At 33.2% G+C, this 25,908-nt stretch overlaps 1 protein-coding gene across 1 annotated transcript in view; it reads right to left on the minus strand.

Annotated features, from left to right (window-relative positions):
• Window positions 1–16,652: 16,652 nt before the first annotated feature.
• The window catches only part of bmf1 (BCL2 modifying factor 1), a 25,638-nt gene continuing 16,382 nt past the window's right edge, over window positions 16,653–25,908 (minus strand). The window contains exon 4 of the mRNA XM_058749874.1: window positions 16,653–22,325. Within this exon, the coding sequence (XP_058605857.1) occupies window positions 22,218–22,325 (108 nt within the window). The 3' untranslated portion in view covers window positions 16,653–22,217. The remainder of the gene's footprint in view (window positions 22,326–25,908) is intronic.

Consider the following 25,908-nt stretch of genomic DNA (forward strand, 5'->3'; position numbering starts at 1 on the left):
GGTCTTGTCCCGATGGCTGTCTAGGTGACTAGGTCCTCACTGGGGATCTGTCTTTGGGGATCATCTAGGTGTCCTGGTTTCCGCTGACGTTCAGGGCTATATAGGTCATCTCTAGGTGCTGATCCACCATCTGATCTGGATAAGGACTGGATCTGAGTGGCTACGGTGAATAAGAAAGAAACAGACTAATATTAGCGTAGATGCCATTCTTCTTACGATGTAACAAGTACATACCTTTTCACCATATTCACAATAAAACATTAGTTTGAATGTCCGCTGAGGAAAGCGATATCTTTGTTGTACTATCCTTTCATCTGTTAATGGTGTTTTCCGATGACAGCGCTGCTCAAGTGCATTTGTTGGCTGCATCTTACAAGCTGTTGTTGAAACTAAAATGAACTTCCTTATTTACAACAGCGTTTCAGTCTCTTTCAATATAAAAGTCTTTACTGCTGACTCACTCATAAAACAGTCTCTTGTCGCTATCTAATGGCGGAACAATGTAACTAAAAATCACACGTTGAATATTGCTTTAATGACAAATTCTTTGTGTCCTTTTGTGTTTGTACGTAGCTTTTGATAAACGATTACATGCAAATCTTATTTTTTAAATGTTTTAAGGTGTAAACATACCTTTTATACCTTTTTTCATCTATCTATCTATCTATCTATCTATCTATCTATCTATCTATCTATCTATCTATCTATCTATCTATCTATCTATCTATCTATCTATCTATCTATCTATCTATTAGATTTACCCAAAACAAATTATATCCCATGTTTAACCACTATAGAGGCACTGGAGAAAACTTTGAATCAAATTTTCAAATAGACGTTATCGAAAAAACTCTTAAAACTATATTCCATGACTCAAAAACAGCATTATTTATAAAATTATAGTGGATTTGGGTGTCCACCATGACACTCGCTGTGAAAAATAATGCAAGCGGAGTGATACAAACGGTGAAATGGTTGGAGTTTCAATATCGCTTGAATATCGCACTCCTCTCAAAAGAGTCTAAAGAAATACTCATGTTTGTCATCTCTTAAAGCTTCTGAACCCATCAGAGTCACAAACTGAAGCCCCAGTCTTTGTTCCACAGGTCACTAAATGGATTGAAGTCAACGAGAGCTAATCTCAGCCATCTGACTCTCTCGGGCCTCGAGGGAAGATGCCAGTGTTCTGGAGGACAGATAATATGAGTTATTGTTTGAACCAGCGACGGCACGGTCGAGTTTATCGCAGGTCTGCTAATCCTGTCAAAGCCTGAGAATTATGACAGGTCAGCGGTTGCCAAAACAATAGTCTTACGTCTGGCTTTCCTACGATTATTTACAGCGAGTCTTATCTCTTGTTTTGGATAAGCGTTTGCAGCGCTTGCTACTCCAGCTCTCCTCTCACAACAAGACTTTAATGTTTTCAAGAGAAAAATATGACAACTCATTCTAAGAATAAATGTGTGCTTTGGCTTTGGTGTGTTAAACAAAAGGCTTCATTTGATGTGTAAAGTGCATTAAGACAAATGAGAAGAAGGCACTTATTCAGACTGTAATTGTAGCCAAAATAACAGCCCCGATAATCAACATTTGTCTCTTTTGCACTGTAAAACCAGAAACATCCTGCAATGTCTAACAAGATGGAATAGCTTCACTGATTATACTAAAAAGTAACAAAACATGTGCAGAGAGCACAAACCAACCAAATGCATGAAAGTAAATGCACTTTTGGACGTGCCGACGGTTAAAAAAACACATAAAACAAGATATTATAGTGACATATAAACCTACAATTAACTATGAAACCATTTCACACAATTGACGGTAGTTGATCTGAACGAGGAATCTGACTGTAGACGAAGGTGGTTTACATTAATGTCTGCTATATGAATGCCAATGATTAAGTGATCATTCATATAGTTCCTATCCACAGGAACAATCCACAGTTTAATTGATCAAAAATGCAACTTTATCTCTCAAACCATGATCTCTGATGACTTACAGGCAATACGGCAAACACTCAGATACATATCAGGCCAAATTAGATAATTATAATAAACATACAGCTAATTCTTATCTTTATATCATCAGTATTACACTGAAAGAATTCACATGTAACATTTAAAAGGCATTTGTTTAATAATTTACCAATTTAATTTCCATTTTGCCATAAATAATCAATTACACTATGCTGGAAAAAGCAAACTATTGTATTTAAAGCATGTCATTAGCCATCACGCCTATGGAGATTCCCCACTTTTCACAAAAACGAACATGTGTGTGTGTGTGTGTGTGTGTGTGTGTGTGTGTGTGTGTTGCCAGGTTGGGCAGATTAAGTAAACCATTGGGTAAAAATGTAACAATTTAAGAGAAAAGTTCTGATTGGGGGATTTAAAATAATCTGGCAACTTGAATGCTTGTGTACTAGTGATGCACGGATGAGCTAAAACGTCACCAAATCCGCAGCTTCAAATAAATCATCCACCCGCCAACCGCCCACACCTATATTTTTGTCTGATTTAGATAACCGACTCGATCGTCACATTCAGGGTTCGTATGGCCATGAAAAACCCGGATTTTCCAACAGCAATTTCCAGGCCTGGGAAGTCTTGGAAAAATAAATAAACCCAGAAAGTTTTGGAAAAGTCATAGAAATCTATTTCACAATCCTCTGTATAACAGAATTACGTTTAATTAGGTCCTGAATTTCAGATTTGCATATATCGCATTACTCATTGCCGCAGCTTTCAACTTTAAAATGAGGGAAATTACTGCAAAACATTTATTCAATATAGCGTATAGGTTAGATGAGTAAATAAATCCACACAAACCATCAGATCAAATCAGTCATTTGAAAATAGTGCGAGTGATACAGCTGTAGGCCTACCGCGTCCTCTCTCTTTGACCTTCTCTTCATATCGGTGCATCAACGCATCTAGAGCTGCACGCTGCCATACAAGACTTTAGCTCGCGTTTCGGGACATTTGACAGAATTGTCAATTGCCTAATCAGTCATTGTTGCTTCGTCACACAAACTTATTATTTTCACGTCTTTTTAAGCCATTCGGTACTCCAGAGGCGCTTACTGTGCGTGCACAGTTACATCCAAAGCGCACGCTGCGAATACCAAATTGAGTTTGCAAGCAAATCTTGTTGCGCTTAAGTGGCCAAATACACACAAAATGATGTCAAAATGGTCATCCTGGAAAGTACCCTCATAAGCACTGTCGGTTTTGTCTTAAGTCAATGTAAGTTGCGAAAGAAAACGCATGTGTATAAGTATTGGATCCGTGAAATAGGTCTTGTGACAGCAGCCTAATAAAGCTGTGCCGTCTGTCATTAATATTAATCAAACAACAAAAAGACAGAGGAAGTCACTCACTGCTCTTGACTAAATAATGTTTTGTTGAATAACTTTAGTATGTTAATTTACAGTTTATTCAATTTCTGTAGCCTATTTAGAAAATGTAGTTAATATTTGCATCATTAATGATTCATCTTATCCACCCGCGACCCACCCGCAAATAATCAGAACGCATTTTTTTATAACCCGATCCACCCGACTATTGTGTACCTTGTTACCAATGCAGATGCCAAATTAAAACCCTATAGGGTTCGATAAAAATCCATTAACTGAATAAACAAAGGTCATCTGGAGTACTGTTGAACCCTGCAGGTCGTGAGCGTTTCTGAGTAAGTCTTTTCACTGAATCAAGTCTCCGCAGCCTTTCAGACCTTGATCTAAACCCTGATGAGCAGTTCGGTGGAAAACCACCAGTGTTTGCAGCAGACGACCTCAGTGGCGGCATGCGGAGAGGCCACGGGTTCAACACGACCACATCTGCTGTTCTAAGGCCTGACATGAAAGAGCTTCTGCCGCTTGATCGCTATATCAGCTCCACACCTACATTGTGAGCTTTATTGCACAGAGAAGCTGCTGTGATGCACACAGAATGACTACAAATATTCTTTTAGAGCTGAGCACTTCTATGCAACAAACAGATCTGCAAAACTATTGTTTCCAAACACGTTTCCAAACTCACTACAGTCAGTACTGACTTATCAGGTTGCTCAAACAAACAGGTGATTGTTTTAAAGATGTTTAATCCTGCATATAAATCATGTTTTGCTTTTTATTTTGATTGGATTAGAGTACGAATAAAGCATGTGTATGAACAGCAAATAAACCAGAGAAGCACCCAATGGCGTGTCGAGAGCCGTACCAACCTGTCAATCACACAATCACCATGGCAACTATCACAGCCAATGAGAAGGCCTGCTGTGTAAATGTGTCAAAGTGAGCCCGAGGAGCTCAAACTGAACTCTTCAACTCTCATCGGCTCCAGTTACAGATTCATTATAAACCTGCTCGATTACACTGGAATAAAAGATCTCATTGTGGTGTGAGTTGTGTTAGTTATCACTGCACCGCACACACCTTCTGACATTAAACACAGGTTTGCAGGAAAGCTTTTGACATCTTCACCATTGTTTCATCTTCTGCAAACTGTAAGGTGTTTTAAAACAAGAACCTCATGCTGGATGAATGTAGATTACCCAAAGGTTGAACGTACTTTGTTTAGGAGTTTTCAGTAAGTTTTTATTTCTTATTTTTAAATTTGTAATAAATATTTAGGCATTTTCATGTTGTGGCAATGCACTACAACATATTGTATCTTAATTATTTATATTTATTATTTTTCTATTTTTAATAAATATTTAGTCATTTTCAGGTTGTGCCAATGCATTAAAACATATTCGACATTAATTATTTTTATTAATTATTTTTCTATTTTTAATAAATATTTAGTCGTTTTCAGGTTGTGGCAGTGCACTACAACATATTTGATTTTTATTCTTATTTATATATTGAATAAATATTTAATCCTTTTCAGGTTTGAAACAATTTTCTCTCAGAAACTGCTAGTATATTTCACAAATATAGCATGTCACACATTGCATTAAACATGAAATTGTTTTAAGTAGAAAAACTGAAATTTTATTTTCTTGTAATATTATTTACAATAAATAGATTTATTTTGATCTAATTTATTTAATTTATTATTTTTATATTATTTATTAATGTATACATATCACTGTAAAAAAAAAAAAAAAAGTTGAACCAACTTAAAATTTTAAGGCAACCAGCTTAAGCAGGTTTTTGAGTTTGCTCAACTTATTTTTGTGGGAGATTCTCAAATTTTTGTTGTATAAACTTAAAACGACAAGTTGAGAAAACTCAAAAATCTTCTGAAGCTGGTTGCCTTAAAATTTTAAGTTGGCTCAACTTTTTTTTTCTTCTAAAGTGTATGTACTATCATTATTATTTAATATTTATCTTTTTTACTTTGAATTTTATTCAAAGTTCAAGGAAATCCACTGCTGCAAAGGCATGTTTTTGTAAAAGTTCAACAAAGGCAAGATGTTTCCAAAGTCAATATGAAATAATCATGATTTCAATATCGACCACAATACCCATGATTATGATTTCTGCCATAATGGAGCAGCTCTAGTTTATTTTGCGCTCTCATGGAGCGACTCAAACCTGATGTGTAGATGAGAAGTGGCTGGTATGGCAGTAATCACACACACACTGGCGTCCAGGTGTTGCGCCACAGCTGTCAGGATCTGCAGGAGGTGGAGACGAACGGCTCCACAATCTTGTTTATGGCCATCAGGGCTTGGCTGCAGCCGCTCAGGCGATTGTTTGAGGAGCTCTGGACGACGGCCAAGTGAGAGGAGGGAGAGACGGGGGGAGGACAGGAAAGAAAACAAAAACTTTCATTTGTTAACTAGCTGGGAAACAGGCTTGACTGTCTAAAGCAATAGATTACTTGCTAAATTAAATGTTTGAAATGACTGATCCTGAAACTTACTGATGCATTTAACACATTTCTGCTGCTGTTATTTAACACACACACACACACACTCCTGTTCTCCACCCTTTAGTTATGCTCTATTATTTAGTGTAGAAGTAGTGTAGAACACACAGAAATGGAGTAGAAATAATTTTCACTCAGAAGTTGATAGATTTAACAAATAATTACACAGAAACAGCAATTAAACATGAAATGTGATCATAGAAAGACTGAATTCTATTTATTTACAACTCCCCATTGTAGTCTGACTGTCATACAGCAGATACAAATAAAGTACTTTGAAGTTGAAAATACTTTATATGCATATGTGTACACTAAAAATAAAATTACGTATAAACATTTTGGTAACACTTTACAATAAGGTTCATTAGTTAACATTAGTTAACATGAACTAAGAATGAACAATACTTCTACAGCATTTATTAATCTTAGTTAATGTTAATTTTTAGCATTTACTAATGCATTATTAAAATTACGAGTTTTGTTTGTTAACATTAGTTAATGCACTGTGAACTAACATTAATAAACAATGAACAACTGTATTTTCATTAACTACCATTAACAAAGATTAATAAATAGTGTAATAAATGCATTGTTCATTGTTTGTTCATGTTAGTTGATACATTACCTAATGTTAACAAACTGCAAGGGACACATTAAATGAAATTTTAAAATAGAAAACCTGAAACTCCAATTCTCCATATTTACAACTTTTCAATATAATTTTTTTCCATTGTTCTTTGACTATCATACAGCAGGTAAATGTACAAAAGTAAAAAAAAAAACAACCCAAAAAACACCTTGCTGTATATGCATGAGCACACTGAAAAATTAGTGTAGAAATAGTTTTTTAATAGGAAATTGGTTGTAAATTTTGCAAAGAATTATGAAGAAACTGTAAGTAATGCATTCAATTTAATGTGAAATTTTGAAGACGAAAAACTGAAATAGTATTTTCTTGTAAAACATACTCTAATCTCCAATGATTTCTTTACAACTTTGAAAGATCATGTTACAGTAACGCAGTTCTTGCGCAGTGTTTTTCCCTTGTTCTCTTTGTATTATCAGTGTTGAACTGCTGACTGAATCTCACACACATTTTGTTTTTCCCTCCACAGGCTTTTAAACACACACACACACACTCTGGATGAGGTGAACCGGCTCTGGCCTGCGGGCACGTCTGCTTCATCTGTCCAATCCTGAGACACGCGCCAGCAGAACTCGCTCTAATTACTGCTGGAGAGATTCGTTCGACTGCAGCTCCTGCCAACGCCGAGAAACGCCACCATACACACGCTTCTGCAGCTCAGACAAACACTGCATCTGATCTGGAGAAATCTACGGAAGCCTGTTTGTGCCACAGGATAACTTTTTAAAAAAAAAGTTAATTGCAACTTTTTATCTCACAGTTCTGACTTTTATTCTCACAGTTCTGAGGTTTTATCACCAAGTTCTCAGAAAATAAGTCATAATTGTAAGACATAAACTCAGAATTGCAAGATACAAACTTGCAATTTTGAGAAAAAAAAAAAGTCAGAATTGTGAGATATAAACATTTTTCTCATAATTCCAAGTTTATATATCACACCAAGACTTCTATTCTCACAAATCGGACTTTTTTCCAAGTTTAGGCCTACATCTCGTAATTCTGAGTTTAGCTATATCTCACAATGTAATAAAAAAAAAAAAAAAAGTAATTTTGACTTTTTATCTCACAAATTTGCTATTTTATCTGACTTTTCTTTTTTTTTTTAATTTTGCAAATCTGACTCTTTTTTTTTTCATACAATTCAGAATTTTTAAAATCACATTTCCGAGTTTACATCTTGAAATGTAGACTTTTTTTCTCACAATTCTGAGTTTATATTTCGCAATTCTATCTTTTTTTATACTCAAGTTCTCGAGTTTACATCTTGCTTTTTTTTTGCTTCCATCACAGAATAAAAAGTAAAAAAAAAAAAAAAAAATTTAATTGCCCTTTTTTTAATCTTAATTCACTTTTTTTTCTTGCAATTGTGAGTTTATATCTCACATTTCTGAGATTATATCTTGCGATTCCGTAAAAAAACGCAATTACCTTTTTTATTTTTTTATTCTGTCGCAGAAATAAGCTTCCATAAAAGTCAGCTGTTTCTAATGGCTTCAGTGCATGAGAGTCCCATGGAGGAGGTCAGTGGGTTCATAATGGTTCTGTGTGGAGGGTTTTCAGTGTGTGTGTGTGTGTGTGTGTGTGTGTGTGTGTGTGTGTGTGTGTGTGTGTGTCACAGCTGTGAGAGGGAGTGACTCACAGAACTTAGCAAACACCCACTGACTCCCTCTGACCGCTGCCTGCGCTCCATATGTGATGCATCCAGTGACCCAAACAACACGACTGACCCCATACTACGGCTATGTTATGTTATGAAATGAGTTAAGAGCTGCCTATTTGAGTTATGAAACCCCATAATCATCAATGTTAGACATGCACTTGGATTCATACTGAAGAAATATTCAAAATAAAGCATGGTTCACTGAATCCTGTGTCTGTTTTATTGTGTTACTCAGGCTGCAGTGATTCAGTGTGTGTGTGTGTGTTACCACAAGACAGATGTGCAAATAAAGTCTGACATACTGTTTTTTTTTACCAAAACACTGAAATTAAAGTTTACATTTAACTGAAAAAAGTTTATTTAATCATCAATTAAAATAAAACTCAAATAAAAACTGTAGTTGTATATAAACATTTAAATTGCACATAAGGCAGTTTTATATCAACTTTTAAGTGATATAATTATGTTCCTACTTCAATTCGTTGTTGAAATATAAACATTTGAACAGTGGCTGTAATAAAAACTTGTTTACATGACAGATTTATTCAAACATGCATTAAATAATGAACAGGTTAAGTAAAAATATAATGAATATATAATATAATGCATACATTTATCAAAATTCTCATATACACAGAATTACAGTATTTAAGTATTCACGCAAACATAATCTGTTATGTCTTAAGTGAACATTTGGGGAAAAACATCAGAAGTGTAACATTATATTAGATCCGTGCCTTACAGTAGGTCTTAATATATACAGGCCATCTGTCTCATTAATGTTAATCTAACAATAAAAGAAAAGAGAGAATCACTCGCTGCTCTTGATTGAACTGCTTTTTAGTTTTAATAATCAATTTATTTGTTATGAACACACTAAAATGATTTTTACATTTGATTATTTGTTTTTCTTACTTAAATGCTTTTGTTTAACGTTAGATGTAAAATGAAAAAAAAAAAAACCCTATAAACTTTTTTTTGCATCGGTTCTTATTTATAACAACAAAGATAAAATACAAAATAGCTACATTGTGATTATTAACATAGTAATGATTATTAAGAAAAGAATTGGAGGGAAAGATGCAACATGACTTGGTGATTTTGCTTTGGAACCTCCAGAAAACTTCAACTCGACTTTTCTCAGAATTGACTTTGCTGACCCTCTCGTCTTCAAACAGGTGTAGCTCAGTCATTTTATGTCCGATTCCAACAATCATACATCATTTTTGAAAATTTGCTCATTGTGACTCATTTTGCCAGCACAGGTCACAAATGATCGATTCATGCGAGGCTACAGCGAACTGTCAGGACACACTAAAGAGCCACAAAACCACATTTAATGTTTGTATTTTGTAACAAAGCTGAGACTTTGTTTCATATCAAAAGTACAAAATACAGAGCTCATTGTGATTATTGGCGGGCGGGCGTACTGTCTTTGTTCACTCATCAACTGCAGAAACCTTAAATAAAAGATCTCAATTCAAGATCGATTAAAAATGAGAAACCGATATCATCAAACCAGCTTTAGCATTCACACATCTGACATGTTTACCTGTTCTAGTGAATCCACATCTCTTCTTCTTCTTCTTTTTCTAGGGTTTACTGGTGGTTGGCAAACAACTTATTGGTGCATTACCGCCACCATCTGGTATGGAGTGTGGACCAGAATGTCTAATATGTATACATTGTTTAAAAAAAACACTTTTATATCCTCCCACTTAAATTAGTTTCTCTAAGATATTGAAATAATAAACTTCACTTGACAAACCATGTGTAAATCAGAACCAAAACACTGCTACGTCATCAAACGCAGAATGCAATGTAAGTCGCTTTGGATAAAAGCGTCTGCTAAATGCATAAATAAAATAAATGCAGAAGAAACGTGAGTCGTGCATTTCAGCGGATTGGGATGCCAATGCAAATCCTGCTATCTGGTGCATGACAAGAACGATGGATTTGCATAAACACACTAGTCTTACATTTACATTTAGTCATTTTGCAGACCCTTTTATCCAAAGCGACTTACAAATGATGACAATAGAAGCAATCAAAAACAACAAAAGAGCAATGATATGCAAGTGCTTGCTGCGGTAGCCAGTGCTGTTTGGTCACATACCGATTATATAAGGCTACTTGCCTACTGCCCCACTGTCGTTTTGCTCTTTATAGAAATAAAAATCATTTAGTTCAGTTGGGAAAGGTGCTCAATACAGCCAGGGTTGCCAGGTCCTCGTGACAAAACTAGCCCATGCCAGTCAAAAACAGCCCAAAGTAGTGCAATGACCCAAATATCATAACTCAAAATATGTCATTTACATACCTTTTACAGTCACTGTTATGTACATTGATCATAAACGCAGCTCAAAGGCTTCGTACCAGTGGCCCTCATTCACAAAACTTTAAGCGCAGTTTTATCATAGGTAGAATGCAAAAAAAAAAAAGCATTTCGGTCAAATGTAATTTATGAAATATTTCGAACCTTTAACCCACGGGGAAAATCAACCCACAGTTTAAAAGTAGCCCAATTCCGTAGAATCGACAGTGCAAGTGAACAGCGAGCGCTCATTCAAAAGCGATTTCAATACCCTGCATATTAATAGAGCTAAAATTATACAATATAATGTTTGAAACACGATAGTGGCATTGTAACTGTCATGTTTTGTGCACTTATTATTAATTTAATTAATATGAAATGTCTTAAATTGAGTGATAATTGTCTGTTGCAAAGTTTAGTATGAAAATAAATGTAGTTTGATTATATAAGATGTATACTTTTATAATTATGATAGTAATACACTTTATACCTGCAAACAATTGTGTACAAACCACACCTGGACTAATTAAACTCAATAATAATGCCTGAACCTCAAATTATTTTCACCACTTTTATTTTATACAAACTTCTTGTAGTTCTAAAGTGATGAGCTTAATTATATCAATAAAAAGTCATACACTATTTCTATAGCTCAAACAGTAGAGCATAGCAACGCTAAGCTCATAGGTTCGATTCCCAGGTAATGCATGATCTGATCAAATGTATATCTTTAATGCAATGCAAGTCTAAAAGCATCTGCCAAATGCATGAATGTAAGTGTCACTTGCATTCAGTGCTTGTGTTTTGACTGATCGCTGTGTATGTGAGATAAGAGACGTGAGCAGAACCTGTTGAACTGGTCTGATTCAGACGCTGTGATCTGCAGGTTTTGGGCTGATGGCAGCACGTCTGCTGCGCTTGGCTACTTTTAGATCGTTTCAAATAAATGAGCAGCCAAACAAACAGAGTGAGTCACAAATCTGTGCTGAACGATTTCTGTTTTGGATACAACACCTCAAACAGCACCACAACAGTATGGAGAAGATAGACGCTCGCTACCGCCTTAATATAGCATGAACAGAGACTGTGTTTACGTGAGGATCTTCTCACGGAGCCTTCGGGCCATACGACACACACACACACACACACACACACACACACACACAAACATGCAGCAGAGTTAATGAAGTGGTTTCCTGTTACTCCTCTGCCATGCTTTGGCTTTTCTCTTGTGTCTCGCAGGGCAAAACAAATGCAAACTAAACTAAAGTACTGCAGTTCTGCACCGCATCAGAATCTGTGATATGATCTTAATTCCCACAGAAAATAACTTTGAGAGTTATCAGTTTGTAAAAATAAGCAAACATTGCATTTACGGTGACTCTTACAATCAAAGTCATGTTTCTGGTGTCTGTTGTGTAACATGTAAAAGTTAGCAAATGTGTATTAGTGTGATATGGTTGTGGTACGATATAAACTCGTAGTAATAAGTAGTAAGTGATTCTGCCACATTATTCTCATGTTAACACATATATTGTCTAGTTTAAAAGTGGTTGTACTTTCAAAACAATGTATCTGAATGTTTATCATGTAGTGTTTTGCCCAACAGACATCTCTTATGAAAGCATTTCCGTCACATTGTTTTACTTTTTGCAAACTAAAGTCTCTTTAGAAGCCTATTTACACCACATAAGAAAAAAAAAAATCATGCTTTGGTAAATCATAATTATGATGTACTATGAAACTGTTTTTATGATAAAAAGTTACACATGATGATATAAAAGGTCGCAATTTTGAGACAAAAAGAAAACTATGAGACAGAAAGTCATAATTTTAACATAGAAAGTAATAATTATGAGATAAAAGTCACAATTATGACATTGAAATTGAAAAGTATGACATAAGTCAACTATGAGTAAAAAGTCATAAATATGAGACATTAAATCACAATTTTGAGATAAAAGGTCATAAATCAATGTTATGACATATTAAGTCATAATTATAAGATAGAAACTCAATAAAAAGACAAAATTATGATACAAGTTATAATTATGTGATAAAAAAGAAAATGATGACACAGGTCATAATTTTGATATAAAATAAAAGTCAAAATTAGGACATACTAAGTCATAATCATGAGAAAAGACTTTGAGATAAAAGTTATAATTATGAGATAATTTTGAAATAAAAGTTGAAATTATGACGTTAAGTCATAAAAATGTCAAAATTCTAAGACAAAAGTAAACAATTAATAATGATGGTTTACTAAATAATATTTTTTTTCTTATGTGGCAGAAATGGTCTCGCATAACTTTAAATCAAATCCACACGACACTCCGTAACTTTCTTGTACTGAGACTGAAACATTCATTTAACCGAGGACCTCACCAAAAACAAGTAAAATCACATTAGCAGTCAAAGACGCACGAGATATTCACGTGGACTGTCTTTTAATTTCACACACAACAATACGAGCTCAAGAATGTGATGAAGAGAGATCAAACAGCATTTGCTACAGTCTACTGTGTGAGGTTCTGACTAAGCGAGTGCATGTTTTAAAGGCAGTAATTAAGCAATTGCCTCCCAGTGTGTGCGTGATTGTGTTGGCTGTTACTGCCGTGAGTGTGTTCTGTGGTTTGTCAGTATGGGGCCTGTGTGAGCGTGAGCTACAGTATATCGGTGAGTAAAAACAGTGATTGTTTTATTAAATATACCATCATAAAAACATTAGCCATTCAGTCTCTTAAATAGGATGTAGATAGAACAGAACATTATGACAGAGACAGTAAAGGGTTAACAGTGGAGGTTTTGATTGACTCCTCAAACGTAAACAAGATCGGCACTTGTCGGTGACCCCGCGCCTGACCTCAGAGATAGACTCTGGAGCTAATGGCTGTCTCTTTCTGCGAGGGAACGGCTGGAGAACACAGGGGCCATTGTTTGTGAGGCAGAGCTGCCAAGACTCCATCCTCACTGAAAAGTGCTGAGCCAAGCAGAGCCGCTGCCGGAGGCGTTCAATCCCACAACCCCCTCTCTCCTCAAACAAACTTCATATGCTGCTCCTGACGCTTGCAGAGCTACAAAATGCATGTCTAATCTCAAACCTGGAAAGCATGACAGGTTAAATCATATAATGTTCTAAAATGGAACAGTTTATTGAAACTTTAGACAAAATATTTTAAAGTTTGCATGTTTAAAGTTTTTAAGTTTGCATGTGTTTTTTTATCACATTTGACACATCAGGATTTGATGGATCATATAGTCATGAGATAGGTCAAAAGTTTGTCAAAAAGGCATAATTATGAGTTAAAATGTCATAATTTTGAGATAGAAAGTAATTTTGATAAAAGTCAAAATTATGACATTGACAGTCAAAAGTATGACATAAGTCAACTATAAGTAAAAAAAAAAATCATAAATATGAGACACTGTATCACAATTTTGAGACAAAAGGTCATAATTATGAGATGTCAGAATTATGACAGAAAGTCAAATCATGAGATAAAAAGTCATAATTATGATACTAAATATCAATTTTGACATAAGTCATAATGTTGAGATAAAAAGTCAAAATATTTTAAAGTTTGCATGTTTAAAGTTTTTAAGTTTGCCTGTGCTTTTTTGATCACATTTGACACATCAGGCTTTGATGGATCATATAGTCATGAGATAGGTCAAAATTTTGACAAAAAGGCATACTTATGAGTTAAAATGTCAAAATTATGACATACTAAGTCAATTTTGAGATAGAAAGTAATAATTATGATAAAAGTCAAAATTATGACATCGACAGTCAAAAGTATGACATAAGTCAACTATAAGTAAAACAATCATAAATATGAGACACTGTATCACAATTTTGAGACAAAAGGTCATAATTATGAGATAAGTCAAAATTATGACACACTAAATCACAATCATGAGATAAAAAGTCATAATTATGATACTAAATAACAATTTTGAGATAAAAAGTCATAATTATGACATTGACAGTCAAAAATATGACTTAAGTCAACTATAAGTAAAAAAAATCATAAATATGAGACACTACATCACAATTGTGAGACAAAAGATCATAATTATGAGATAAGTCAAAATTATGACATAGAAAGTCAAATTTATGGCAAGTCAATCTTGAGATATCTTAATTATGATACTAAATAACAATTTTGAGATAGAAAGTCAAAATATTTTAAAGTTTGCATGTTTAAAGTTTTAAAGTTTGCATTTGTTTTTTGAGTATAAACAACAGGCTTTTATGGATCATATAGTCATAATTATGAGTTAAAATGTAAAAATTCTGACATACTAAGTCATAATTTTGAGATAGAAAGTAATAATTATTATAAAAGTCAAAATTATGACATCGACAGTCAAAAGTATGACATAAGTCAACTATAAGTAAAAAACATCATAAATATGAGACATTAAATAACAATTTTGAGATAAAAGTCAAAATTATGACACACTAAATCACAATCGTGAGATAAAAAGTAACAATTATGAGATAGAAAGTCAACATTATGACACAAATCATAATGTTGAGATAAAAAGTCAAAATTATAACATTAAACATCATGATTATGAGGTAAAAATATATAATTATGAGATAAGAGGTCGAAATGATGACATAATCATACATTTTAGAAATAAGTTATGATATATAATAAAGTTCACTATTACACAACAAGATTCTGATCATTTAGAGGCCATGATACAGTTGGTTTTAAGGTTAAAATACATTTTTTAAATACTAATGTATTTTAGTATCATACAATAGTTTTTATTTAGAATTTTTCTGTTTTCATTTTTAAGGTTTTAGTCATTTTGATGATGCACTTGGTGTCAGAGGTTTCATCACATCATTAAGGTTTCACTTTTAAGGTGAAAGCCCTCTGCCACTTTCAGAAGGTCACTGGTGTTTTAATCAGCTATTTATCTGACGGGAACATTACAAATATCTCCCTCCCGCAGCTGTGCATCAAATAAAGCAAAGTGACCTTTCTGCACACCGACATTAATGCAGAAGAACCGTCCTGTTTGCTGTACAAATGGGCACGAGGCTCCAAACGGCCTGTAATATGCCAGCGGCTCAGGTCACGTGACGCGTGTGACAGGCGGTCATTAGTGTGGGCAGCGGTGCAGCTGAATTAATGACCTCGCTCTGGGAGAGGCAAACAGCGGGCAGCTAGTTTCAGTCTCCAGCAGCCAGAATACTGAACAATCATTACGCTTCCACACGACATGACGCCAATAAACAGCCTCAGGCTGCTGGACTCTACATACTCATCACTCACACTAGTTTAACAGCAGTCAAGCACAGACACAAGTACGCTGAGAAAAACTGCTGTAGAAACCCTTTTCACTCAGAAATGTATTGTAATAAGCTTTGGAAATATTTGGAAAATTATTCTTTTTTTTTTACAGTGTGCCTTCTCATGAAATTTCTCATGAACCTAACACTGTTGATATTGTTGCCAAAAACTAAATCTAGAACTATTAAAAATAATTTTAAGTAATTGAAATAAAGTTGAAATAAAAGAAAATATAAATATTACGTGAAAAAAAAAAAAAAATGTTGCCTTGGAACTGAAATAAGTCCTAAGTTCTATAAATCTCTCTCTCTCTCTATGAAGAGTTTATTTGCAAAAACAGAAATCATGTTTTTTATTGTTATGTTTTTATTGTGTTGGTTAGCTGTATTTTTTTAACCTAATCAAAATAACCCAACTAAGGGTTTGATTGAGATGAATTGCAATGCACAATGAAAAAACATGATTTGCAAATTAACTCTTCACATATAGAAATACATTTTGAAAAGTGTATACAAACTACTAAAATGTAAACTAAAATGAAAATATAAAAGATAATTCAAAATATTAATAAATACTATAGTAGTATATAAAAATACAAAAATAAAACTGATCTGAAAGTGCAGAATTAGAAATAGTTCAGAAATTAGGGTCAAATTAACATTTTACATAATAAAATTTACATCAAACACTATTAAAACAAGCAAAAAAGCTGAGTCCTGAAAACCTGAAGTATTAATGTTAGTAAAGGTACTAGTTGTGCTCCCTAAACTTGATCAGCACAAAATTTCAAAAGCACAATTTTGAAAATAATAATTATTCAAAGACATTCAGACTTTAATATGTTTTTATTGAAAAAAAAAAAGTGTACCAATAAAACAACCAAAAAATTCAGAAAAGTATTTCGTAGAGCAAAGCTCTTATGTACAGCATATTGCACTATATAACAAAAACTAAAACTTCCATACTGTATTAAAAACATCAGAGAAACGAAACCAAGGTGAGGAAGTGCACAATACAGTCCCGAAGACACACAGTCAATGTTTACACACATGCTACATCATCGCTGGGTCTCATTTCTTGGTGTACAGTGAGTGTGTGTGAACCTCAAGACTTGATGAAAGGCAGCGAGACCTCAGATAAACAATCAATGTGTTTCCCAGTGGGATCATTTCAACAGAAACCGTCAATTGTTGGATATATACGAAGGCCTGGATGGAAAATTGAGGGGTCAAATCTGCAAAATGGATTCTTACATGGTAAAATGTCTTAAATGCAAGTATTAAAATCATTTTGGACTGACAAGGAATGTTTCAAGTCCATTTGTAGATTAAAAAAGCCCTTGATCACAGTCTGAAATCATTCAGTGGAGAACATTTCATCAAATTACAACGTTAAAAACATCTGCCTTCAAAAAGCTACAAATTTCAGTAAGAAAATCCATTTTAGAAACCCAAACCAATGAGCCCCAACAATAACAGTCAATATCAAGAAAACAATGAAGGACTGAAGTACATTTAAAGACACCATTGGTTTCATCATGGGTTAATACTGGGCAGCACGGTGTGCTTGTTACCCTTTGAGTCAAAACACATTGTCAGATGCCTAAAAAACGAAAGAGAGAATCAAAAACATATTCCTGATTCCTCAAGAACTTGTTAGAGACACTGTTAACACTGGGATACAAGAACCCTTGAGATTCAGTCAAACACAAAGTACTTTCCAGTGCATGAAAAAAGAGAGAACCGGAGATAAAGCGCTTCACAACATCCTGCGTTTACTGCATATGTCTTCAAAACCTCCAGTATTTAGATTTTATGCAATGATTCTGAGTCAGATCTTTGAGATACTGGAACGATTAAACCAGGTTTTAGACCCTCAGAACCCAGAATTCATATTTAGTTTCTCGTCCAGGTCATATTTCTATGGAAGCTCGTTTCCACCACAGAATTAAAAAAAAAAAATACAAAAGGTAATTGCGACTTTTTATCTCACAATTCAGACTTTTTTTTTACTTGGAATTCTTAGTTTGCACTGTATTCTGACTTCATATCTCTATAAACTCAGAATTGCGCAAAAATGTCAGAATTGCGATATAAAAAGTCGGAATAGTGTGAAAAAGTCAGAATTGTGAGACAAACTCAGAATTGCACAAAATGTCAGAATTGCAAGATAAAAACTCATAATTGTGAAATACAGACTCAGAATTCCAAGATAAACTTGGAATTGCGTAAAAAGTCAGAATTGCGAGATATAAACTTAGAAATGCCCAAAAAGTTCAAATTGTGAGTTATAAACTCCAAATTGCATGAAAAAAGTCTGAATTGTGAAAAAAAAAAAAAAAAAAAAAAATTCAGATTTAACTTTTATTTTATTTTTTAATTTCTTTTCGCAATTCCTTTTTTTTTTTTTTTTTTGTTCTGTGGTGGAATCAAGCCCACAATCAGAAGAGAAACAATTGCATACAAACCCAAAAGTCAAATGTTTGACACCATAGTAATGAGAATATTGGAGCTGCTTATATCTCATGAAAATCTTCAAATGTATAATGCAAAAATTAGTTCTAGAGGATTTGGGAGTAAAACACAACCTGGACGTGTTTTTGTGAGATTCACCTGATTACATAAAATCTCTCCGCTGACTTTACCTCATGCTAAATTCATCTGATGGCACTTTGTTGATTTGAGAGACACCAAAGATTAAAATCATTGAGCATCCGAAACCTCCTTCAGCAACACAACGAACACCAGAAATGCACAACAAAACGTTAGTAGAGGCATAGAAAGAAAAGAATTGCACAATAAAATTTATACAGTAGCAATGGGCGGATATACAAAAAAAAAAAAAAGAGAAACAAAATAAATAAGAGAAAAATAAATTAAAACGTCATGAAGGAAAGTGGAGGAGTGCACATACGTGAGCGGCGGGAGAACTAGCGGCGCTGGCTCAGCGTTCACAATCTGCAGGAAACACACGTTCAGCTCGCGCAACATCATGCAGCCGCGGCCTCCGCCTCAACGAGAACTACCGAGACTAAACCTGTACCGTACTGATGCACCAGATGCATTCCTGAAAACCAGTACATTTACAACACCAGACCCACAGAAACACGGCAGACCTCAGTCACATTTCACCTCAAAATCAGAAGAAACTTGCAAGTTTTCAATAAAGAAACTCAAGCCAATTTTTAAGAGTGTCACGATTATTTTGTATTGTGACACTGGCATTTTTTCATGACAATTAAGCATGTCTTCTATTCAATTCAATACTATATACTGCAAGTAATGAAAATCTAGATTTTTCAAATACAAATTTCATTTAAAATCAGAATTGCCAGATATAAACTCGCAATTCTAAGAAAAAAAAAAAAAAGTCTAAATTGCAAGATATAAACTCACAATTCTGACTTTTATCTCAGAATTCTGAGTTTGCTATTCTGTCTTTTTTTATTCCATTAAATAATAATTAAAAAAGGTAATTGCAACTTTTTATCTCACAATTGTATTTTCCTAAAAATTAAGCATTTTTCTATTCAATTTGATGCTCTATACTGAATTTAAGTTATGAAAATAATAAAAAAATCAAATAGAAATTAAATGAAAAAAACAACAAAAAAAAAACTCAGAATCGCAAGATATAAACTCACAATTATGACTTTACATAATTATGAGTTTACTATTGTCTTTTTTTTTTTTTGGTTTCCACCATGAAATAATTAAAAAAGGTAATTGCAACTTTTTATCTCACAATTGTATTTTCATGACAATTAAGCATCTTTTCTATTCAATTTGATACTTTATACTGCATTTAAGTTATGAAAATGTAGATTTTCAATCATAAATTAAATTGTTACGTTACTCCCCATCTAAAATAGGGAGCAAGTAACAAAAGCAAAAAAAGATAAAAAATACACACAATAGAAAAAAGAAAAGAGATATTAAAAACAAAATTAAAACAGCGTAAATTAAAACGTGGTAGAAAACTTAATTTCACTTTACAAATATAGCATAAAACTAAACTAAAAGGTTCTAAAAATCTGTTTAAATGCAAAATAGAAGTATTTTCTTTTGATTTTTGGGTGAAATACGAGCTGAATGTGAGTGGATTTCGAATCAAAATTTGACACGGTTATAATAAATGATAAGGACTTTTATCGGTATCGTCTTCAAAGAGTAAAATGATGTGCTTTCATTAAAAAAAGTCTATGTTTTCCTTCATTTGATCGTTCTGCAATCATCTCTGATTTGAAATGAACAAACTGCATGATTTCAGAGGCGGCAGAAACATCAATCAGAACCAAAGTCTCACAAAATATGCTTCACTCCTTCAAGATGAACAAAAAAACAAAAAAACTAAAAACTAAATACAGGACAGACAAATCAGAGGAACAGCATTGAATGCATCAGTGTCTTCAAATATAATAATTAGTCTTAAATTTCAGAAGAAGTTCTTCCTTATGTCCTGTACAAAGTAGTGGTCATATAAAAAAAACAAAAGCAAAAAATAGAAAGAAATATACACCACCGTAACTTTACAGATCAGGTATAAAAGTACAAATAAAACAGGAAAATCAAAAGCGCCAAGAGTCCTGAGAAAACTTCACAGATTTACACAGTATTGCTTGGATTATCTTCAACAGGCAAGAGAAACACAGTTTCAGATGATATATATAAAACAAAATGACTTATGAAAAGAGATTTGTGCTGCTGAGGCTGATATGTTTGCTGTATGTCAATGTAAACAACGTCTAGGTCGATCTGTTCGTGTTATAGGCACAGAAACGTTATGATATGTCAAAACTGGTTTGTATCTATTGGCCATTTTAAGTTTAGTGGATTTAAAGAGACAGTTTATCCAAAAATAACATTTCTATCTTTTACTCACCCACACGTCATTCCAAACTTATATCTCTTTCTTCTGTTGGACACAAAAGAAGACATTTTGAAGGATGTTAGTCATCAAACAGTTGATGGTACCCATTGACTTCCATTGTATTTTTTCCCATACCGTGGAAGTCAATGGGTTCCATCACAGAACAACTTGGTTAAGTTGAAAAATTCCGTCATAATTGACTCTTTCTTCTGTTAAACATAAAAGAAGATACTTTGAAGAATGTTGGTAAGCAAACAGTTGACGGTAGCCATTGACTTCCATTGTATTTTTATCCATACAATGGAAGTCAATGGGTTCCATCATGGAACAACTTGAGGGAGAGTAAATAATGAAAGCTTTTTTCTTTCTACTGTTAAACACAAAAGAAGATATTTTCAAGAATGTTCATAACCATTGGCACCCATTGACCTCCACTGTATGGAAAAAAAATACTATGGAAGTCAATGGGGACCAGAAACCCATACAGGTTTTGGAACATATTGAGGGTGAATAAATAATGACAGAAATATGATGACAAAATATTTTGAAGAATTTTGGAAATCAAACAGTTTCTGGTCCCCATTGACTTCAATCATATATATTTATATATATATATATATATATATATATTTGTTTTCCTCTCCATACTATGGAAGTTAATCATGAAACAACTTTGTTAGGGCAAATCAGTGTAAATGATGCCAGAAAATTCATTTTTGGGTGAACTGTCCCTTTAAGTACCTGAGTGAGACTTAAGTTTTATTCTAATGTTTTCCAAAATTTGGTGAATTTTTAAGAGCCGATAACAGTTTTCCTCTACCTTTGCTTCCCCGAAATCATACATAAATGATATTGGAGCAAACAAAACAGCCAATCCAGTAATAATCCATGCTGTTGCGTCAAAACTCAAATCAAATGAAATATAAAGACAACTCAATAACAGCAGTACATCAACTCATCATTGACTTCATCAAACCCTCTTCAAAGACGTCTAGATCATCCTCACCTTCTGACAAGTATTTAAACCAAAAAATAGGAAGAACAATAAAAAAAATCCAACAATTATGTAATAAAAAAAGTAAAAACATCAAGAAAACTGGACGAAATGAGGTGCAAAAAGCTTTTGTTCTGAGGAACAGCCTCTTTGGAGATTTGCTGGACGTCTTGGGAGATTTCTGAAGGAAAATCCCGTCCTAATCCTCCGTTTATGGGTGGCTTGGGACAGTAAGGCGTTCCCAAGACTCGTGGAGGTCATCCGGATACACACGTATGGAAGTGCAAAGAAAATTAAACAGCATCCTGTACAAAATACCTCGACGTGTTTATGAAAATATTCCTGTTAGAATCTCAAGAACATCATGGCATCTTCATGGGGAAAAAAGATGATAAAAACTGCCGCCGTCCTGCGGAGACGTCTTCATTCCAGTCTCTGATTTCCCCTCAAAACCCGTGTTAGATTTCAGACAGTGCCGTTAAACGCCCCGCTCCGTCATGAGGACTGGGACACGGATGGCAGTGTTTGAGAGGCGCTTCACCGGCGATCTGCTCTTGCGTTGGCCTCTCTTCCGAATAAAAGCGTGTAGAACGCCATCGCCATGCGCCACCACAGCGGCTCCCGGTTCCTTTGGTTTCTGTGCTGCTGCAAAATAAAACCACATCACAGCATTACAAGCAATGAGACTTACAGGGTACATGACATTTATTGTAGTGAACATTTGAAGTGGATCAAAACCTTTCATCAGAGTTGTCCTAAAACCTAAAAGCGTTCTTGTCTTAGGACAACTTTGATTAACTTTTTTGATCCACTTCAGATGTTGACTACTGTATTTATTTGGCATTAAAATAATGTCATAATGAAAAATAATCTTAGCGTTCCTTAAAAAAAAAAAAAAAAATTTTTTTTTTTTGAGGTGAAATATGAGCCGGTGATTCAACATTTAAAATATATTTCAAATTTTGGAACAAAAAAAAAAAAAAAAAAAAATTATATAATATATATTTAAATACATTATATTATCATGTGGCAAAAAAAAAAAAAAAAAAACTACAAACATTTTAAAACTGATTTCAAATCATTCAAAAAAATGGCCAAAATATATTGCTAATATGGATTTTAAAATATATTATCATGTGGCAAAAACAGATATATTCTAAAATATATTTCAAATTATGCCAAAAAAAGGCCAAAATGTATTGCTAATAAGGAGTTTTAAAATGTATTATATTATCATATGGCAAAAATATATTTTTAAATATAATATATATATATATATATATATATATATATATATATATATATATATATATATATATTTTTTTTTTTACATGTTTATTCAGTAAAATAATGATCAATGTAAATCTGCTTTAACAGCAAGTCTTTAAAATATTGTGTGACAGAATTTTGCTTCAAATAGATCCAAACTCCAAAGATGATAAATACACATGCAAAACAAGCATAACAAACCCAGAATAATTTTATATCATATATATATATATATATATATATGTGTTTCCATGCACCTTGAAGTAAATTTAGTAATGTAAATTGTGTTTTTATTTGAAGGTTTATTAAACAGGTATATATTTTGCTGCATGAGACAATCCATCGAAATAACATCAGTCAGATCACATCTTTTGACACTGGTGTAATATCGGCGAGCAGCGGCGTGGGAGGATGCAGTGATGTAATAGCTGGGTAAACACAGTCAAATCCAGACAGAACAACACGACAGTATTTCCACAACAAACGCTGTCTGCTCCTGATGCATGGAGCCACGCGATCTCAAACAGAGCAGTCACCTTCACAAACAGACACTGTACCAATACAACACTTACAAGAGTCCAATATTAACACTATCAATCAGAATACAAATCAGCTTTGGTCAGGAAATACGTATATGAACAATATGTTAAAACAGTTGTAGTCCTGTCATTATTATGTTTCTCTATGTCTTTGAGAAAAGCAGCTAATATAATATAATATAATATATATATATATATATATATATATATATGTATAAAATACAAGTATTATATTATTTATAGTAATATAATATTTTCATGGACATCAAAAAAAAAAAAAAATTTATATATATATATATATATATATATATATATATATTACACATCAAAGCCCATTTTATACTTCTTCAGTTATTCATTTGAAATCTGATCTGTGGCTGTGAAGGTAAGAATTAAAATAATTAAATGACAAGAATTAAACGCCAAAAACATTAATTATTGGCCCTGAAACTTTATAATAATAAAAAAAAAAAAAAATTACAAAAAATTCATGGACAACAAAAACACCAACATTTTTTAATAATAAAAATAATGCAAAATACAAGGCTAGTAAGTAATATTTAGTGAAAATATAATTATCTAGCAATTTTCACTTTTTCAAAACTTAAACCTCATTATGTTGCAATTCTTTATGAAGTTACTGGTAATTTATATATATTTGCTCAATAAAACTCATTTTTTAATACTCATTTTGTTATTGATTTGTAATCTGTGTGGCTCTGAATGGCGGCTAAATTGAGAAGAATTAAAATCCAAAAATATTACTTCTTTGCTTTGGAACTGCATTTTGCATTATTTTTATTATTTAGAAAATCTTTGTATTTTTATTTTTATTTTTTGTCTATTTTTACTTGCATAGCAATGCCAGAGGAACGACTCGAGAGCGTGAGATTCGCCAATCTTGGTGTTTTAAGGCGTTAATTAAAGCACATTTTGGGTTATTGAGTTTGATGTCACACTTCTCCTCATGATGTCATCAGAGTCATGTGATCATCAGTGATATCGGAGATGATGGATGGGCGACTCTCACGCTCTCCAGTCGCTCTGAGGAGAATTGGATTTGGGAAGATTAAGTGGATAATACTAGTGCTGCCATTGAGGGAGGGAAGATAAGATAATTTCACTAAATAGGATTACGGTGCTCTCGAAGCAGGGCGGAGACACACACACACACACACAGCTGTATTTTGGCTGGCTCAGCTCTCTAGAGACGAAAGCCTGATAACACATCTGTTACTCTCACAGACGAGCCGTAAAGAACGAGCAAAAGCCTTCGCTGTAACTCAGCCCTCTAAAGCTGTCAGACACAGTACAAAAAACACGCCATCGACAACACGTACATGCACTTTCAGAGCCGTAAAACACACTTTAACATACACTAGCAGTCAAAACTGCTCCAGCACACACTAATTAATTAGAGTTTTGTGAAGAAATTTATCAAATATAACTACATTTATTACATTTGCATTTACCCAAAATGTATTTTAAGATTTGAAATGCATGTTTTGTCTCTTAAAGCACATTGTATTTATTTTACAACATATATTGAGAATATAATTTTTTTTACATGCATTTTCACTAACATGCACTTTCAGAGCCGTAAAATACATTTTAACTTGCACTTGCAGTCAAAAGCTCTCCAAAACACACTAACTAGTTTGAGTTTTGTGAAGTTTACAATTTATAAGTCTACAAAACAAATGTTGAAGCATTTAAGCAGAAGCTTTTAGATGACGAGGTTTTTTAGATCACGAGAGACAAATTCAGTCAGAATTTGACTTTATTATATTTGTTTTTGAGAAAGGTTTTAGATTGAGTATCGCAAATTGTCACTATTATGCAAGAAAAAACAGCTAAATAATTACATTTTAATGTACAAAAAAATGCTAAAAAAAATAAATAAATAATGCAAAATGCACTTCCAAGGCAAATAACTAAATTTAATTCTTCTCAATTAATTCACCTTCTCTTTTCTCTCTTTTTTAATTAGTTTTTTTACACATTTATTCAATAAAACCTACTTATTTTGCTGTTCATTTAGAATCGGTCCAAAAACTATAATTTAAAAATAATAATAGTAATAAACATAAATAATAACATTTAAAAATAATTATTTAATAATAAAATATTTGTATTTTTGTGCATAAAAATGCATTTTAATATATTATATATATATATATATATATATATATATATATATATATATATATATATATATATATATATATATATATATATATATATATAAATTCAAAATACACCAGGTGTGACATGAAATTAAGTGTATTGGTGTAGAAACAATTTTAACTCAGAAATGGCTATTAATATTCACAATTACAAAGAAATGACAAGTATCACACTGAATTAAACGTGACATTTTGAATTAGAAAAACTAAAATAGTAATTTCTGGTTAAACGTA

This window comes from Onychostoma macrolepis, chromosome 17, assembly GCF_012432095.1.
Source record: "Onychostoma macrolepis isolate SWU-2019 chromosome 17, ASM1243209v1, whole genome shotgun sequence".
NCBI lineage: Eukaryota > Metazoa > Chordata > Actinopteri > Cypriniformes > Cyprinidae > Onychostoma > Onychostoma macrolepis.